This window comes from Rhyacophila brunnea, unplaced genomic scaffold, assembly GCF_057557595.1.
Source record: "Rhyacophila brunnea isolate RB1 unplaced genomic scaffold, BYU_Rbru_1.0 scaffold_224, whole genome shotgun sequence".
Taxonomy (NCBI): domain Eukaryota; kingdom Metazoa; phylum Arthropoda; class Insecta; order Trichoptera; family Rhyacophilidae; genus Rhyacophila; species Rhyacophila brunnea.
Window position 1 is genome coordinate 109,569 of NW_028232887.1, and position 20,435 is coordinate 130,003.

A 20,435-nucleotide genomic window follows, 5' to 3' on the forward strand; every position below is an offset into this window, starting at 1 on the left:
AATCTGAGAAAAAGGCGTAAAATACCGGCGATCGAATGTATGAAAGATTGTCTAAGAAAACGCGGAATTTTGGAATAGAGAGAATACGTAATGAGGGAATTGGAAGTAAATGAAAAATTCTACATGCTTTTGCAGTCATAGATTAAAAAAATACTTGTTTCCAAGAATTCTAGACCGACCTGATACGTGAGATAAACACACATCATAAATTATCTCTAATGGTATTAACCAATGACATTATTAATGGACGATGCACTTAATACAGTAGCTAGCAAGTAAATTCGCGCATTCGTATGTATAGGTAGACGTCACGCAATTTCCATTATGCGATATCACGCTTCGGGAATTTATAGCAATATGACCTTTCATTCGGCAGACCCGGAAATAAAATGAGTGTCATTTTCTTTTCCAGATGATTCGTCCATATTAATGTCATTGGTATTAACATTTTAAATATCTGATTATATGATACAATTTTTGATTATTGTATATCGACAACTCCATATTTCAAGTGGATTTATTCAACAATTCAATAAAAATCTTTGAAAATACACCGAATACCTACCCTTAACTTAAGCTGAAACATCATTTAGAAAACGCTTCTGTAGAGTGTCCCACTGCCTTTCCACCCTAGCGATGGGTAGGGGGACCAGCCAAAGATCCTGGCGTGGGGTCCCGCTTCAGGATATAGGAATTGTTTGTTTTTATTCGTACAGCGCGGCTATTGAGTTCATCGCATTCGTTCAATGCACTCCTAAAGTCCACGCATACAACGAACGCGTATAACAGCGCACGCGTGAGACGCAGTTGTATTCAATTTGCGCAATCATAATAGGAGCCTGTTATGCATAAAGATAATAATTACACACAATTTATTTCATTAAAAAAAAAATTATTTCGTGTCAAAAAAGTCATATATAACAATATGGAATATAAAATTAGATAATGACTCGGTAGAAAATGAATATTACGTACAGCTAGTCATTGAGTATTCTAGCATCTGTGTTATCCCCGCCTCTTGGTGATCAATGATCATGATAACATTGATAAAATTATCTTGATGTAACAAATTGCTCGGATATTCTGGATGAAATATTTCCGCCATTCCTACATTCGCATAATATGATTCTCATGATTTCAAACAATACGCAATCCATCATGGAGTTAACTACTACCGTGGCTTGGGAAGATATTTAACTGCGTAGTTACTAACTGTTGGGGACTGTAGTATCCGGTAAAAACCGGTACACATTTGAGGTTTATTACCGGTTTGTAAAGATCGAACATTAATGTAAATTAATAAATAAGTGTGAATACAACATCTACTGCTACAAATTAATACATATTTGTTAAGTTCATATGAAATCACCATCATCAGCCGGGATCGATTCACCGTTCAATAAAGACCTCCCCATATGGCGCTCACGAGAATACGCAAAAAAGACGATACTGAAACTAAAATTCCAATCAGTATCTAGCTAATGTATTTCAATGGCGGCTCGCTTGCGGCAAGACTGGAATCTCTATTTCAAAACGTTCGCATGTGCGCGCGCACACCTACCAAAATGTGTCCGCACATATGTTTTCATCCCCCGCACAGTCTTCACACAAAAATATTGTAAAAGGAAGTTTCCTTTGCCAGATTTTAGTAATAACTACATGTGTGTTCAGTGTACGTAACGAACAATTCAAGTGAACAATACGATTGCTTGCACAGTACAATTATTATACTTATTAATAATTATATAAAAGTGTCCCCTAAAAATGTCAAAAAGGAGTGGATGTGATACTATTTCAAATGCGATTATTAAGAAGAAATCTTGCGATAAATTTAAAATGGAATGGGTCCCTGTAATCGTCGAAACAGAAATGCCACTTCAATGCATTCGCAAAATATAATAATTGGTGATATAATACAGAATACACATATTCTTTTTAAATTAGTGTTTGAAGTCAACGTATGGACCTAATAAGTTGAGCTTGAGCAAGTGACTAACATCCATTTCTCGTAAAAACAAAAATCTGTTAAAACAAACCTCCACTCTGTGTAGGCCCATATGATCTTAATAGGATCGGACATAGTAGACAAAAAAATACTCTGTTGCTTAATTTATAAAATTATAAAAAACAATCAACCATAGTAACATAGAAATTGGACATAGTTATGCAGAAAGTAGCCAGTCCACAAAAAATGAAAAAAATGAGATATGATATAGACCAGATGCGAGAAGGTTTTCTCTACGTTCTGATGAAAATAGCCAAGCCGCAAAAAAAATATTTTTGAAATAAAATACTATTTACAATTTGACATTTCACATACATTTTTAATAAACATATTGTTACTAAAGTGCCATTATCTCAGCTCGACATTATTGTGGACTGGCTACATTCTGCAACTACATTCAATTTAAAATGACGGAACACAATTAGAAGGAATATCTATACATCATGAATAACATTTAAAAAATCCCAATGAGAACGACCTAGCGCGCTCCTATTAATATATTATTTAATGTCCGGCTATATTTTTTTCTGCAGCATTCTTAAATCACCGCAATTGGTTATTTGCAGTCGGTTTCTTTTTTCAGATTTTTTAACAGATTTCTGATCACGTTGAATTCACATTCTACGTTTATGATGAAGGGAATGTATTAAAAGCTGTACATTAGGGCTCAAAGTGCGGAAGTCACATTTTTATCAGTTTCAAGTTAAGTACATATTATACGCAGATTTAAATGTGTATTCATGTTCTCTTAATGCTGAAAATTTGGGAATCCAATGTCACATAGTTTTCAAAATACTTACTTCTAAAACGATGGTAGTCCAATTATTATACTTTAGAGCTGAAAGAGTGGACGTCCAATTTAAGTATATTTTTCTTTAAACTATAGCAAAAGGATCAAAAGTCCAAGATACGGAGTTTTAGTCCGACCGCGAGTGAGTATTTTAACTAGATTAGATTAACTATGTTAAAACTGCTCTCCTAAAAAATATTGAATATGTGACTTCCAGACTTTCACCTCTAAGGCATAAAGCCCACCAAAAAAGCGCTCGGTGCGCTCATTACTGAGTAGGCCCCCTCCCACCCGTGCATTACCCTTCACCTATGTAAAAAGGGACCCAAGAAGTACAAAATAATTATTATTATCAGCGTCTCTCATAACAAAGCAATAAAAATATTATATTATTTCTAGGGGCTTGTAATTAATATTCACGATGACATCATTCTACCAGCGAAATATTGGACACGCAGCAAACTAAACAATGGGTTCACTGTTATTAAATAATGCCTTCTTGTCCGTCTATCGACGACGCTTCCAGGAGCGTGATTTTGCTTGCCGTGTTCAATGAATGGACTACGTTGTATTTTCGTTAATTCGTATCGCTGAGAAGCCAAAAAACGATGAATCATGGGGCAGGCGGGCACAATGCGTCGTCAAATCCAGTGTGCGCTGGCGTATTTGATTACGTTGTATTTTCGATGATTTACGCGCTACTTGTGAAATTTTGCGCGAGAGCCCCACTTGCTGCGTTAAGTGGGTTTTACGCCTAAGAATGATGGATTGAATCGCTTTGATTTTCGACGTCAATCCGCGTCCAACACGATCCAGAATGCTTGCCTTAGACACTGTTGTTCACTAGCAATAAATCCAAGTCATTCACTGAAATTATTACCTCAATGATAAATATTTCGATACTAAGTATCTAATATACTAAGATACTAATATCGATATTTCGATATACTTACCAAAACCGGTATTACTATTCGCAATCCCTGGTAACTACGTAGAATGTAGATATATATATGTCCCTACTAATAACTACTTGCTTGATAATTTTCCAGTACTTGCTTAGACAGTTAATAATTATGTTATGCTATTATTACTTGATACATGTTTTAATTGAGTGTGTTTGATGCACACGAGCAGTGTTTCCAACACTTTCTATTACATACGAATTAATATTTCTTATTATTATTTGATTTGTCCGAGGTCTACGACAGGTATCATTTGTGTAATTACACGATTTTGCCTTTTACTAATAGGTACCTCGATATTAAGGCTATTCTAGCGTCGCCTCTCAGATAACACAGTAATGCATACAGACGACTGATGCGATGGAAATTGTGTATATAACTTATTATGCGTGGGTAGATATCATTAAAGTGAACTATGGTGTCGTTAAAATGTAACGTCTTGCCTTAAGGATGGGGGGGGGGGGGGGGAGATTTGAGAAAATGTGACGTCACAAAATCAAACATTTTTTTCTGAGAATATTCCGTGACAATATGTATTGAAATCGATAATTTTCGACGAATTTGTTTGGTAATAAGTTAGGGGAGGGGAGTTATGTGGGATTAAAAATGTGACATAATTTTATCAGACGGCTAAAAATACCGAAAATATTTTTTTTCTTAGATCTTTACTTAACTTCGTTTGATAATAGACTAGTTGTAAAACCTCAATGATGTGAAAGATAATTCGACAATAATTATTGAAAAATACTTAGCTGATAAAGTTACAGTATATGCTTCATATACTCTAAATTCTATTTCATATACTCTTGATTATCTATTCTCATTCTCATTCATATACTCTTAATTATCTATTTATTTATTTATTACTAAGTACATGTAGGTATATTCTATGGGCGGTGGGAATAATCCCATAAGTAATAAGTATATATTTTTTAATTATTAATAATCATGTCCTTGTTTTTTCGTACAAGGTGGTTGTTACTAATTTTGAACAATCACAAACACCCAGGCTTTGAGAAAATCGCATAAATATTGTGTCCTCACCGGGATCGAACCCAGAACTTTCGCGTGGAAGGCCAGCACCTTACGCACTGCACTACGAAAGCCGCCCACATAAGTTATATTGCATGTTTTTCAGGACGCAGTCTGGTGACATTTTTTCAAAGAAATCTTTTCCTAATTTTTAAAAACGATCATTTCAAAATAGGTTATTGATTAATGCGACATTAACTTTTTTAGAAATATAATAACAATAAATAAATACATTTAAAAAAATCTTAAATTTCGACTTATGTGATTGTTCTCCCGGCCATCGAATAATAGTTACAAATGAAAATGATTTGATCTAATTTTATGCGAGGTAATCAGGCAAAAATGCGTATCAGTATAGTAAAAAGTGCAAAATTATAAAACGTATACTTAATGAGAATAATATGTTATTTTTAGTTGTTGTGTATCGATCACATATTTATATGTGGTGAATATCACAACATAAATTATATTTCTTTGCGTTACACCCAGGGACGTCATTTGGTCTCCTCCAAGAGTGCTTTCCACTGGCTACTGTCCCTCACCAATCTTATGGCAATCAATTATATTACAATCCTCATCGTCTTTTCCACATTCTCAATTGACCTCTTTGGCGACCTGCCTCAAAGTCGCATCCGCTTGGTTAGGATATTTTGTATCCTGTTGTCCGTATTTTATTACCACGTTTTTATTAGCTCGTATTCTTGTTTGTCTAGTACAATTTTTTTCTTGTTTGTCCAATACAAATCTTGCAATCGATTTTTAACTAACTTTCCGATTAGCTAGACAATTGAAAATTTTAGAATATATCAGAACACAAATGCCAATGCATTCTTTTAATACTTTTAGCCATCTTTAACCAGAATTGAATTCATTTTCAGATAATTCTGTTTTGTATGGAAAGTTATTTCGGAAAAAAATCGTAAAAAGTAAAACACTATTATTGGTTGCTAAGGGGGTCCTAGCAACTAAATTATTAATATTATATACGTGAGTTACTATGGAAATCAATATGAAATGTCAAAATGACATTTCAGTATTCTATATTTATTCAGTATTTCTATCAAGTACAAAAAAAGTATTTTTATCAATACATAGAATTGTCAAGTTTATATTTTTCAACAGAAAATTTAAAAACGTGGTATATAAGAAGTTCTTTTTATCTTTTAATTATTTAAATATATATTACAGAATCTACCAAAGTTTTGCTCTTCGCGTATGACTGCCCAAATCGTGTTTCACCTTTATTTTTCTGAGCCCCATTTTCTACGTGGATCCAAAGGTTTTACGTAATATTATTTATCTCATCATCATGACTACAATCAAGTAAACACTGAATCTGTTAAAAAGATTCATTTAAAGATTGCTGTGATAGTTAAGTATAAGTATATAGTATATTCGTTATACGTTATACTATGAATCTGTCTTGCCTGACTTAACAAATTTAACCAATGTCAAGAGATAGGCGCAAATGAAGTGATTAAAATAACAACCAAGAATATTTACGCATAACGTATTACGTTCTGCTAGAAGGCATCGCATTGTAAGGTTGTTTGTTATAATTATAATATATTAGAATGTAAACAAATACTTGACCATTCATTACGTCTGTAACCTCACGATTTGACGTCAAACCGCATCTAAAACTAAACCCTGTAATTTATAAAAAAGACTTTATATACAATACGGTTTCCGGCTGGTGTGTTTTTGTAGATTGGCAATAGGGGATAGTGTAGTTTATCAATTTGAACCAAATGCAAGTATCTGTGAGAAGATACACGGTTTTACAAAAACAAAAAACCTCCGCCATTGTCATATGTACCCACTGCAAGTACAATGTATTGCACTGAGATTTGCGAGTTGTTATTACCTTGGTTACTCGATTCACGTTGCGTGGAGTAACTAAGGTGTTAACAATTCGCCAATCTCAGCGTGATACAGACCTACAAACTTATCTGAAGAATGGGATGGGGGAGCCACTGTCGAAAACTACCCAATCAAGACTCGTAATTGGACAAAATCTTACATTCGACTAACATTTTCAAATGGCGTCATATGGTAGTTTGTAGTTCCATTTTTGGCCATTCTACAGATAAATTTGTAGGTCTGTACATTACACTTGCAGTGGGTTACACGGAGAAATGACGCAGGACTAGGCAATAGGTGTATATTGTTTACAACACAAACCTTTCGTTGGATTTTATATTAATAACACTAATATTTTTTAATAACATCTTTGTCTCATAAACGAAACTGGGAGGCCGGACTGACGCTAAGTTTTGCCTGAAAGAATTACCCACCTCAGTGCCTTACTATATATTTTTAAGTAGGTATCCCCTATTCCCCTACTAGACAGCACTTGACGATTTTACATTTTGTATAAAATATCATCATCAGCCTGAATCTATCCACTGCTGGATGAAGGCCTCTCAGGCTGATTCCACTTCTCTCAGTCCTGTGCGTTGCGTTGCCATATACTTCTGCAGAACTTCATCTTCCATCGATCCAACGACCTGTAGGTCTACCTTGCGGACGTTTTGTACCTCTTGGATACCACCGGATGACGATTAAAATTACCGAAATTTGTCCAACGATTGTCCTTTCTTCGAGCTATGTGTCCAGCCCATTTACAGCCCACATATAAAATAAAAATGATTGAGTGATATTAATAATTTTTCTTTTCTTCTCTGACAATGTCCGATCCTAATAGGATAATATGGGCCTCCACCACATAGTGGAGGTTTGTATTAACAGATTTTGTTTTTACGAAAAATTGATGTAAGCCACTTCCTCAACCTAGTAGGTAGGCTAATTATATATATGTTATTAAATACTGGTGGATCCTAAGTACCCTTCTGTAGCCAGCAAGTCATGAGAAATGAGAAATATATTTAAAAAATCTAGATTTTAAACTCTTTCAAAACTCCCGCTTCAAACGAAAGGAAGTGCAAGCCTGCTTCCGTGTTATTCGCCATTGTTTTTGTAACATTATACTTATTATAAAATAATCTTCGTTTTACTTCGTTACGCGGTTCAAGTGCATCCATTGCCATCGCTTTCCCACGAAATGCGTGCGCAGGGCCACACAATAACTTATCGCACGTTTTTCATAACAATTACAACAGTTATAACATGTCTGAGCAGATTTATTTAGTGTCATTTGAACCGCGCTGGCGGTCGGTTCCGCGGAATCTTCGGTTACATGTAAATTGTACGTAAAACATTACACCGTTGCACAGTTCGCCATGACCTTTTTTATTGGAAAGAGATGACCGTAAACTATACTGTCTCCAATTTTATTAAATTCAATATGAACATTAATTCAATTTTCGTAGCTGATTTTGGCAAAATTCATAAATACAAGAATGAAAAACTAACCTAACCTAACAAATAATTCAGTATATCGGCTATTTTCAAAAATTTGTTTGCTGCTGGCTTCGTGTAAAGTGTATAGTGTAAGCCGACAAGAACCGTGTTTTTTCCCCGACCATGTCCGTCGTAATAAGATTATATGGGCCTCCACAGAGTGGAGGTTTGTAGTAACAGATTTTTATTTTTACGAGAAATGGATCTCAGCCACTTGCTCAACCTATTAGGTCCATACTCTGACTAATGCACAAATTGAAAAACAATATATGTGTACTTGTCAGATCCAGGATTCGAACCTGGGACTCACGATGCTATAGACCGACTCTTAAGCCGTGCGGCCATCGTCGGTGTTATTAATAATTACAACAGCTATAACATGTCTGAGCAGATTTATTATAGTGTCATCTGAACCATGCTGGCGGTCGGTTCCGCGGAATTTCGTTTACATGTAAATTGTACGTAAAACATTTCACCGTGGCACAGTTTGCCGTGAGCTTTCTTATCGGAAAGAGATGACCGTAAACCAGTGGCGAATGGTGGAGGTAGGCCGTTAAGATCCGCCGTAAAAAATGCAAATTAAACTTTGTTAGTCATACGTATTTGTTTTTATTGAACTAACATTACAATATACAGTGGGTATTGGTTAGTTTTTGAAAATCAATTAAACCCTGCCTAAACCAAACCATAATAGTTTTGGTATATTTTGGGCGATACCTACCTACGATAAAATTGTGCATACTTTTTCATTCATACTTATTTATTTTCGTTGGATTAAGAGGACGTTCTACAGAATTGGCCTTGAGAATTGAAAATATGATTTTTTAACATGTGGTCCATAATATCTGGTCTACTAGTTAATATAAAAAGGTCGTGTCAAAGTTGTTTGTGTTAATAAATTTGCTCTGTGACTGATCCGACTCATATTTCACATTTATTTCATCAGGGCTGTCGAAGACATAAATCATAATATATATTTATAATTTAAAATTTTTATTTATAATATATATTATTTAAGTTTTGTGCATCTAATGCCGGGTCCACACTGGCAACAAGTTAATTTGCTGGCAACCTCGTTAGATTTTACGATAATTATTGTAAAATTTCTTAAGCAACTATGGTAAGTATTGTAAAATTTAATGAGGTTGCCAGCAACTTGTTGCCAGTGTGGAAATGGCTTAATATCCACTGTGGTTCACGTAGTGGCATGGACCTGAGGTTAGCTAATTCAGGAAGTCAACACCCATGATAGAATTTTTTCCAGTTTTGGTTGCATTATATTCCAAAACTCTTCTGTAAAAATCGTTTCCGAGTTTATAAATGGAAATTTCTCGGTGTACATAGTAAACAAACCTACGAATAAAAAAAGACAAAAAGGAACATACTGATTCATCGCAGTAAAATCTGGTAATCAAATTCGCCATTTTGAAAAGCGACGATTTTGCGTAAACAAATATCACGTGGTCTGTACGTGTGCGGCAAACTTCGAATGTGTTTGTAATTTTGTGCAAAGTGCGAATGTAATGTTTTCAAATAATTGATATGGATTAATTATACCATCGTATTATTTTCTCGAAATCATAAACATACTATAATAGTATTTGAGTATCAACCTATGTTCAATTTGAATTGGGTTATAATAATAATATACCCGTATATATATCAATAGTATGTTTGCTACAAAATCCACCCAAGTTATCAGTACGTACTTGCACAGTACGTACTTGATTAAAAACCATGATGAAATTAACATTTAAAAAATATGAATGCTTAATATTATTTTGACAGCCCTGTTTTCTGATCGGCTTTACATCTGGCAGGTGTTCATTAAAAAAATAATAATGCTCCGCGGCAGAAATTATCAGTAATAATAATAATATTTCTTGAAATAAAATCTCCGATGATTAGTGATTTTTGCGAAAAGATCGATTTAAATTGACGTAGTTACGACACCGAGGTCCTTTTTATACTGAATTATATTTGAACGGCGGGCTCTTCAGCGGCCCCTTAAGAATACATTGTTGTTTACATTGTTGGTTCATTTTTTTTTAAATTCATTTAGCTCTGCCTCAACCAAACTATAATAATTATAATAGATACAAAATATTTCTGTATATATAAAATATTCAAAGTTATGTATGATTTAATTGCATAATTTTAGATATTATATAGATAGGTATACGATTTTTTTTTGACTAGTATCTATCATTGCTTGGTTTTTGAAGGGTTTAATTGGATTTTAAAAACTAACTAACACCATAAAGTAAATTGTAGTCTTATTTCAATGAAAACAAATAAGTATGACTGACAAATTTTAGTGTGCATTATTTATGTCGAATCTTAACAGCCTACACCCACCCCTCGCCACAGCCGTAAACTATACGGTCGCCAATTGTATTTGGTTCAATATGAACATTAATTCAATTTTCACATGTGATTTTGGCAAAATTCATGAATTCAAGAATGAAAACCTAACCTAACAAATAATCCAGTCTATCGGCTATTTTCAAATTTTGTTTGCTGCAGCCTTCTGTAAAGAGTAAGCCGACAAGAACCGTGTTTTATTTAGACATGAAGTTTATTACTGTACTATACGACCCAAAGAGGTCTGATGGTTTTTAATATGCGTACAAGTTTCCGGATATTGGAGTCTTCATTGCTCATTGTAGGATTACAGTTCTCGACATCCGATGTAGTACACTCGGGAGAGTATTGTTCCAAATACGGCGGCGTGTTTTTCGGATTTGATAGTGGCTACCATAATGATCTAGTTGACCAGTGCCCCAACATAATAGGACCGCATGTTGTTATAACTGCCAGTTCCTGTTGAGCAAACAAAAATATGCAATACTACGATGAAACCACATAACAAATATATACCAAATACAGTAAATTTTGCCGCAGGGTTTTGAATGTGCGAGTGTCCTACTAAAATGAACCACGCATTATCGACGTGCAATAGTGTGTGTAATACACCAATATTAAATGATTGTCAATGCATAAACCGAGAGCAGTTGTCAGTATTCGACGTATGACGTATTCTTGACACGTGTTTAAATTTACCCAGTATTCTTCCTTACTCGAGATCGGTTGCCTGCTTCTCCTTACCCGTTAGGTTTTTCAGTTCCCTGGATGAAATCACATTAATTGTTTGTACCGTTATCATTGTATGTGTTTTGTGTTATAGTGATTTCACCACAATGTTTTTTGTTTATTTTATAATTGGCAGACTACCAAACATACAATACATACATACAATTTAAGTTTAGAGTCGATAAATCGTTACTTTATGTGTGATAAGGAACAGATTGGATTCGTTGCTTTACTGATGTAAAAATTTGTTAATTAATTCCGTAACGTGACGATAACCTTTCGTTTTCCAATTATAAGTATTACACTTTGTTCTTATCGTTCCACCTTCATGTTATTGTCTACGCTTTGTAACGTCAATCCACCAGCGCCTTTATTTCATGTACTACCCACCGCGAGTGAAATGTACCGTGCTGATTCAAGTTGCCTAGAAGAGTAAGACATAAAGGCGCTGGAAAAGCTATATTTTTTTACTGGGAATACATTACATCTATAATTTTCTTGTTGTTTAACGACTCGAAGGTCTTTCAATCTACCAGCTAACTGCAGAAAATCCACTAACCACTTTGAGACTTGTACAGTTCACCTTGTTAGTACTCCGCCTTTATCCGCCATGCTTTCTTTAAGTTTTAGTACCTTATAGAATATATAGATATCATAATCTATGACTCTACAATCCACAGTCAAGCCATGTCCACTTGGGTTTTCCAATGTTTTTTTTTGTTTTTTACTCTGGGTTCATTTGCCAATTGAATTTCCTTTATGCTTCCGACATGACACGCTCATCTCAAACATATGATTTGTAACTCATTCAACAGGCATAATTTTATCTGTCTATATAACAGTAGCCTGCGGTGATTTTTGCGAGTGAGTATGTTAGCGAAAAAAACATACATTTCTACAATTTAAGTATATTATTGTCTACATGGATCACTAAGATTTTAACTGATTTTAACCCAACAGCTTTGGGGTAACGGCAACCGATCTCGAGTGTAGAAGAATATGGGATACACTTAAACACGTGTCAAGAATAAGGAATTTTAAGCTTATCCTACGTTCTGACAACTGCTCTAGGCTTATGCACTGACTCTCATTCAATATTGGTGTAGATATTTGAAAGTTCTAACACACTATTGCACGTCTGTAATGTGTTGTTCATTTTTGTAGGACACACACATTCAAAACCCCGCACCACAATGTAGTGCATTGGGGCTGTCTGAATTTTATTTATTAATCTGTTCTGTGGTTTTACTCTTAAAATACGTTTTTCTTTCTTACCTCGCAATAGCACAATAAATACATAATATTATCAATATGTATTATACTATTTTACTGAGTATTTTTAATGATGCTCTGCATCCACATTATATGTGGACCGCACGCCACTGATATGTAGCTGAACGAAATATAATATGTTTTTAGTCTGATATACTTACTGATTTTTTCAAATCTGTTTCTTCTATTTTTCTTTTCAAATCGAATGGTTTATGTTGTATTGTGGTAGTTGACTCTAAAGATGTGAAGGTGATTGAATGAATGATTGCAAATATTAACATGTCATGCAAGAATAAACGCATAAACGAATGCTACTTTTTGCTGCAAAAGGGAAAATCATCGTAATCGAGGCTATTATATAAAATTAGGTCGTTGGCAAGTTGGTAGCTGCGATCAATGTGAGTTATTATGTAATCAAAATGCAATTAAAATAATTGTGATTTTTATTGCTCTTTCAGATCGAGACGACCAGTCCATCGGCGGAGGACATCGAATTATGTAATACGACCCAACGAAACGACTGCGAAAATATTTAATAAAAATGCCATTTTATAAGAGATGGATTAAGTTTGTGTGATTTAAAAAAATATACAGCAGTAAGCTGTATTAAACAAACATCATGCAAAACGCTAGCAGAGATCAAACATCTACAAAATCTAAAAAAGCTAACAAGAGAAGAAATTCAAGAAAGAAATCACTTTCGCCTTCAAATTCTTTTGTTAATAGCCAGACAATTATACCGAACGGAAATAATAGTCAATCGAATACAGATTTAGACGGTAAACCTCAATGTAAAAGATCACTTTCAGAAGGATCTGTTGGGAAAAATAAACATAACAGAAAAAGCAGTTTAAAAAGAACATTTTCACATCCATCCACTGATAATATTCCTTTAAAAGATGAAGCGAAAAAAGACGAAATTCAAGACAGCAATAAATTGGCGAATGATAAAGACAGTGTGCTAGTTTCTAAGTTAAGTGATCAACACGATGCACTCGATTTTAACGATCTCAATATTGTAAAGTCCGAGTCTCAATTATTATTAGATGGTGAAGTGACTGCGGCCTTGCGAAACCAAACAGTGAACAAAAAGAAATATGTCAAAGGTGGAAAGTTTGGCTGTGCGCCCAACAAATCAGTGAGAATTCCTAACGTAATCAACAGTGATATTAGTGTTAAAGATGATGGTACGGTCAAAGATGGAGGCAAGGTATCGGAAGACAAGACGAAAGAAGAGATTAAACGACCAGATGTCGTCATGCACAAAGATGCTATTGAGTTGCTCAATGAAGAGATTCAAGCCAGGTTTAAGGAAGGTATAAAGTCGTTTACAGACCAGCTGACTGCGGCGGCTACTTTGAAGCCGGGTTATATAAATGCTGAGCTGACGAGGATCTTTCAAGAGCAGACGAGGGAGCCGATGATAAAGTTCGCTCGTCAGCACATTTCGCAGGAGTTAGGGAATGAACTGGAAAATTTACCTGGGACAGCTGTGAAGAGAGTTCCTGTGAAAAGGAGACGCAGAATGCCTGAGTTGGGTGAGTCATTTTTTTTTAAAATTATCAACCCAAAATTATGATTGACTATAATTATATATGTACGGTTCGTTTGATAATATTTACATACGTAGATAACCTCAGGGAAATAATACTAAAGAGAGATGGTATTATTATTATTCGGATATGTTAAGCCGTTTTTTTTTGCGTACGATGCATAGTAGAACTTAAATTTTATTATTATTAATTTACTTATGAAACGTTATATCATAATTTTGTTTCTAAGTACGGCTACTAAATTTAAATACAACACAGTGAACCATATTTTTACCAGTAACTAACTATATATTTCAGCAATACGGGGAGTACGTGTACGCCCTAAGCACATAAGTCAAACCAATATTTAACGGCAACACCCCTAGCTTCAGTATGTTGATTATTCATATATGTCTTATATTTTACTTTAACGAATATAGCGAAGATTATACGCGTGTCGCATGCTTTCTCACTCACACTTATGGTTAGTTTTTGTTCAAACCTCGTAGACAAAGTTATTTAAAAAAAACCAAATTCTGTTTCCTGGCCTTATATTTTTACATTAAGTAGGTACTTACTTATTTTAATTAACTATTTTTTTATTCAGTGAATAATTCACAAGATTTAAGAATGTAACATTCTTTTTATTGAACATACATAATTTGAAAACACTTCTAAGAAATACATAACTAATAGAAAAAATCTTTTTGAAAAAAATACGACACCCAGCAGGTTTGAACCTGCGTCTCTCGGGATTCGCGCTCACGTGCATTGACCACTATGCTATAGGAATCTTACCTAATTGCGATGAATTTTAACTAATGGTTTTTACAATACTCTCTGAATCGCTTTTTAAATTGCGTTCTTACTTATTTTAACTGTTGTATTAAAATAGGTACTCTCTTATGTTTCTTATGACGTTTTAATACATTTTTAACACCGCTTCTCACGATGTTTTGATTGCATTAAACATAAATTGAATGTTTTGTGCGTATTGTCACATGACGCATCTATCCGCGAACTCACCGCATTCAAACCGTCCTATTCTCACATCGTCTGGAGCCCTCTTCTCTACCACTCGTTACTATTACTATCATTGTCACATTGCCAACATTGCGTGAAATATTTTGGTACGGTACAAATACTTGTCGAAGATATTGGGTCGTTAAAATTTAGAATAAAAGAAGTGTGCGCGGATTGTAGTTATTTTTTATATTCGATATCAAATTTAATAGGCCAAAAGAGCGTAAGGAACAATTTGCAACATTGCAGGTATTTTCTGTAACTTCACCACGGAATAAGTCTCTATTATGAGACCATTAGGGCGCACAAACTTAAGTTTTAAATAATCTCTCACCGTATTTACACCAAATATCCTTTTTTTATTAAGCTACGAAGTCTCATCTGAGACTTATTTATACTACTTATTATTACAATATTATTGGTACAATTATTAATCATTACAATTTACACTTGAAGGCCACACTCCCTCAGAAACACTTGGATACATTGGAACGAATCGATATTCGGCCAAACCAAGAATATAGCAAGATCCAGTGGCAATTGGTACTTTTGGTTACTTAGATCAGTGGTCCCCAACCCCCGGTCCGTGGATCAAACGGTACCGGGCCGCTCAAGGAACATTAAATAATTTCCATTTTATTTACTGTGGTGTATTTCTCTCGGGCTTGTGCGACTTTCCATGGACGAGAAGTTGACCGGTGATTACCACCACAGCACTTATATCCGTATTGCCATTTCCGACATCCTATCTCTGTGAAGCGGGGTTTTCTGCAATGACAGCAACCAAAACAAAACAACGGAGTAAACTGGATATAAGCAACACACTTCAGGTGTCATTGTCTCCTATTACCCCCAGAAGGAAACCGTCTCGTTGCAAAGAAACTAGCTCAGGGTTCTCATTGATTTAGCGTTCTAGTAAGTTGAAATGTTAAATCACTTTACATTCATTTTTTGGTGTAACTGTATTTTATTTTGAAGGCATGTTTAAATACAATTAAATTAAAATCATTAAATTAAAACAATCTAAGATATAAACAATCAACGGCCCCCCGTCTGCGGGCCGCGGTAAAATTACCAAACGTTGACCGGTCCGCGGCGATAAAAAGGTTGGGGACCACTGACTTAGATCATCAAGAAGCCTCTGTATCTGGGTATCATACAGCAGTGGCGAAGGGTGGAGGTAGGCTGTTAAGATCTGACATAAATAGAGCATACTACACTTTGTCAGTTATACGTATTTGTTCTCATTGAACTAATACTACAATAATTTACAGATGGTGTTGGTTAGTTATAAAAATTCAATTAAACCTTGCGAAAACCAAAATAATAGATAATAGTCAAAAAATACTCGTCTGTCCATAAAATATCTATAATTATGACATTAAATCATACATATTTTATAGATAGAATAATATTTTTATTTATTATGGGTTGGTTAAGCAGGGCTTAAGAAATTTAAAAAAACTGACCAACAACATGTGTAATATGTATTCTAAATTCAACGAAAATAAAAAGTATGAATGAAAAAGTGTATACAAATTTGTCGGATCGCCCAAACTATACCAAAAGTGGTTTGGTTAGGCAGGGTTTAATTGATTGTTTTTTAATTATCCAACTCCACCTGTAAATTGTGGTCTTAGTTCAATAAAAACAAATGCGTATGACTGAAAAGTTTAATGTGCACTATTTATGTCGGATTTTAACAGCCTACCTCAACCCTTCGCCACTGTCATACAGAGGACGTCCAAATAACGTGATTAATGTCTTCAATCTCACTTCCGCACTGGAACCTAGGGTCATTACATTACCAAGCGAGCCAGGGATGCGGCAAGATTATAATTACTCTCCGCTCTACAGCGATTAATTGTTACAGTATAGTTTCCCTATTGAGAATTTTATAAGTATACCATGGTTTGGTTTCAGAACTGTAATATAATTGAAAGTCCATTTTTCCTTTTCGCAGTCCTTGTTTTTTTGTATTATCTGTTTCAGTTTTAGCTATTTAGTTGAATGTTTCAAAAAAGTCTGTATAATGTATGGGGAGTTTATCTATGCTCCTCTCAAGAGTTGCTATTTTTGCTAGACTATCTACTTCCTCGTTCCCTCTGTAGGCCTCCGAATCCTTGGCTAGCTCCGGGCCTGGAGTGGAGGTACATTCAGTTTTGAAGAGCAGGTAGGCACAGTAGTATAGTTAATGAAAACTAACGTTCACTATATTATAGTTTATTTATTAGGTTTCACAATCACCAAAAGTTATAAAGTTCACCTTCGAAAGTACAAAACCACAAAATATTATAAACACTAATTTATTGTACAGTACTAATTTATAAAATTACGTACTTATTATTTATTTATTTACGAATTAACTAGTTATTATTAACTGTAGACGAGATTGCACGAGCACGGGGCGCGGTGATAAAAGGTTGAGGACCGGGTCCAATAAAAGTTAAAAGAAATTCGACGAAACGACTAAGTCGCTGACTGACACTTGACCCGAACTGTCAGATTTGACAGTAGGTACTGAACGGTAGGTATCAACCGGTAGGTATTATGAACCTCGGTGAGTACCTCCTCTCAAGTCTTTTGAAGACTTGTATGGAGAAGTGTGATTAAAAAACACGCCGCCGACCGTCGCAGGTTCGGGGTCGTAAGGGCGGAAGAAGACTATTATCGAATCTAAAAATCAGGGGTTTATATGCAAATCTTGCCGATTTCATCCCTTCGACCAACGTTAAGAGGGTGCGAAAATTAATTAACGGTTTTATTATGAAGATGAGCGGAAATCGTACAGTGACTAATTACCCGCAACATCCACACAAGTACCGGTTATGTCAAATTATGGGCGCTAGGCGTCGCTTCCAGATGGGCGGCGTCGCCCTCGCGTCACTTACGTATTTCGAGTACTTGTCCGTACTGAGTATACGTAATTAGAGTAGCAGAAGCACCTTGTTTCTGGTCCAGCCACGCGAAAAATGCACGTACGAAGGAGCACCCAGTATCGACGGCTTCGTCATTAAATTACCTATCGATACAGCATACCCCCCGCGTGGTGGCGTTCCCCATGGCTGAGGGAGGGGCGTTTCAGAGGCGGCCGGCTCTATAGGCTCTAGCGGCGTGAGTGTACCTCTCACCCAGAAACAACAAACACAAGTACTCCAGAGTTAGCCTGGGTGGTAAGGCGTCATATCCCAGTGGTCAAATTGGCATATTTGTGGCACCAGGCCTACGATAGCGTATACCAACCCTTCGGTCAACTACCGTTGGAGGGCCAATCTTTGAGGCCCTCCGACGGCCTGAATACCTCCTTGGCGTCGGTCTCAGAATATGAAATCGGTAGGTCATGAATTTACTTACAAAATGATAGCTTAATATTTAATAATATTAAGCGGGAACGTTACTTTAAATGAATATGTATTTGTGCTTGTCGCGCAATCTTTCCTACTTTACCAACTAATATAGCTCGGTGTCGCCACAGGCACATACTTACGACTAGTTGACGGATGTTATTCCGTCAACCAAACATATAGGCAGTAATAATTGCTTAGTACACACTCATACTCCGCCGATCAAAGATTTCCCGCACTTTATTCTGGTACGTGGTCTCCTTGATCGACAAAAATCATCGATCCGATTCTCCCGTCGCGCGTGAGCGTGACGCCGTCATACACGCGAGCGAGAGGGGCTCTGTCTCTGCAGAGGTGGTAAATTTGGATCGCGAAATCGGTTTCAACACATATGACAGAGACGCCGTCGTATTTCAGAGCAGGAAAGCTGCCGGAATACCAATTTGGAAACGCCGCGCGCGGAACAGCCGTGGCTATAAAAAAATCGAATTTGTATGAAATTAATTCCGCGGGATCGTGATTAAAATCGGTTCGATGATTGCCCTATGTGTTGCTATACTTTGTGATCGCACAAATGTACGAATGGAAGTTTTCGCAACAGGCCTATGAGTATATGTTAACAATTACCGTGCCGTGTATGCGCGATGCGTAGCGACATCGATTTATATACCCTTAATATTACATACACCTTAATTACCTTAACTACTATATACTACTAACGCCCATCCATAAGTCCCCTTTTATTACCTCGTTAACCCTTGCATGTTTACATTAATTTACAATTTACAATACATATTACAATTACAAATGAAATTTTATATTACATCTAATCTAACTTAATTAACCCCTTTATCCAATATATATTTAATCCAAATTTAATCCTATAACCTTATTACCTTATTACCTATATTTACATGGTCTGTGACCGACTTATTCATCCACAGTTCACCCTGAGAAGTCGTGGGACCTGCCAGAGCAAACTGCGGGACTTGTACATATATAACATATCGTCCGTTTTTGTTCAGCTTTGTCGAGGGTCGTAATCATTCCACCGGTGGCACATTGACTACCAGGGTCAGACCGAGCGGCTGGGAGGCACTACTCCCTATGGGAGCGCCCCCCACAGGGGCAGAAAAATCAGTGTGTGACACCTCGATATTATGAATTGCAATATATATTTATACATAGGTATACTTATAAACACGCACATATACTGTTTTTTTTCTTTTAACCATATCCAATCCTAGTTAGATCATATGGAGCTTATTAGGTCCATACTCTGGCTCCAAACACAAATTGAATAACAAAAAGTATGTGTATTTGCCAGACCCAGGATTAGAACCTGACATGACATGACACACATGACAGGGTATAACATATAAACCAATGCTCATGACAACATATAAGCCAACGCGTAAGCCGCTTGGCCATCGTGAGCGAATATATAGATATCTATAGAATATATAGATATTCTGTTGAAAATGTCCCTCTGAGGCGGACGAAACCGGTCCTAATCTATTTAAAAGTGGAATAAGTACTACAAAAAAATGCGTTTTATTAAATAAAAACAACAATACAATGCAGTTCCACCATGAATTGACAGTTAACAAAATAAAAGAAACATATAGATATATTACAATATTATATTTGTACTTGTGGACGTTTCAGTCAATTGTAATCGGTTAATTTCGGTGCCGTAATCCTCAGAAAGTGGGGCAGCACATTAGAACTCGGTGATATAACCAATTTACATTTCTCTGACGCTTAATTAAATCGAAATGAATATATATCTACATATTTATATACATATAAAGTGAAGTATATTATAAATATAACCAGATATCATGACGTGACATTGATTCGTGTAATATTATTGTAATGTTATGTTACAAAAAATATGTCAAATCATCCACGGTGTAATTAAAGTCAATGATTATTAGCGTGTGCACAACGCACAAGTGATTGACTTCTCCATAATAAGCAGAAAAATACAATCTGGATAATAAGAGACTGCACCAA

The 20,435-nt window shown here is 35.6% G+C and overlaps 1 protein-coding gene across 1 annotated transcript in view; it reads left to right on the forward strand.

Moving 5' to 3' along the window:
• LOC147069881 (uncharacterized) overlaps positions 1-19,624 on the forward strand; it is a 64,353-nt gene extending 44,729 nt beyond the window's left edge. Inside the window, exons 2-3 of the mRNA XM_085950087.1 lie at positions 12,976-14,055; positions 19,361-19,624. Of these exons, the coding sequence (XP_085806213.1) occupies positions 13,137-14,055; positions 19,361-19,419 (978 nt within the window). The 5' untranslated portion in view covers positions 12,976-13,136 and the 3' untranslated portion in view covers positions 19,420-19,624. The remainder of the gene's footprint in view (positions 1-12,975; positions 14,056-19,360) is intronic.
• Positions 19,625-20,435: the final 811 nt, after the last annotated feature.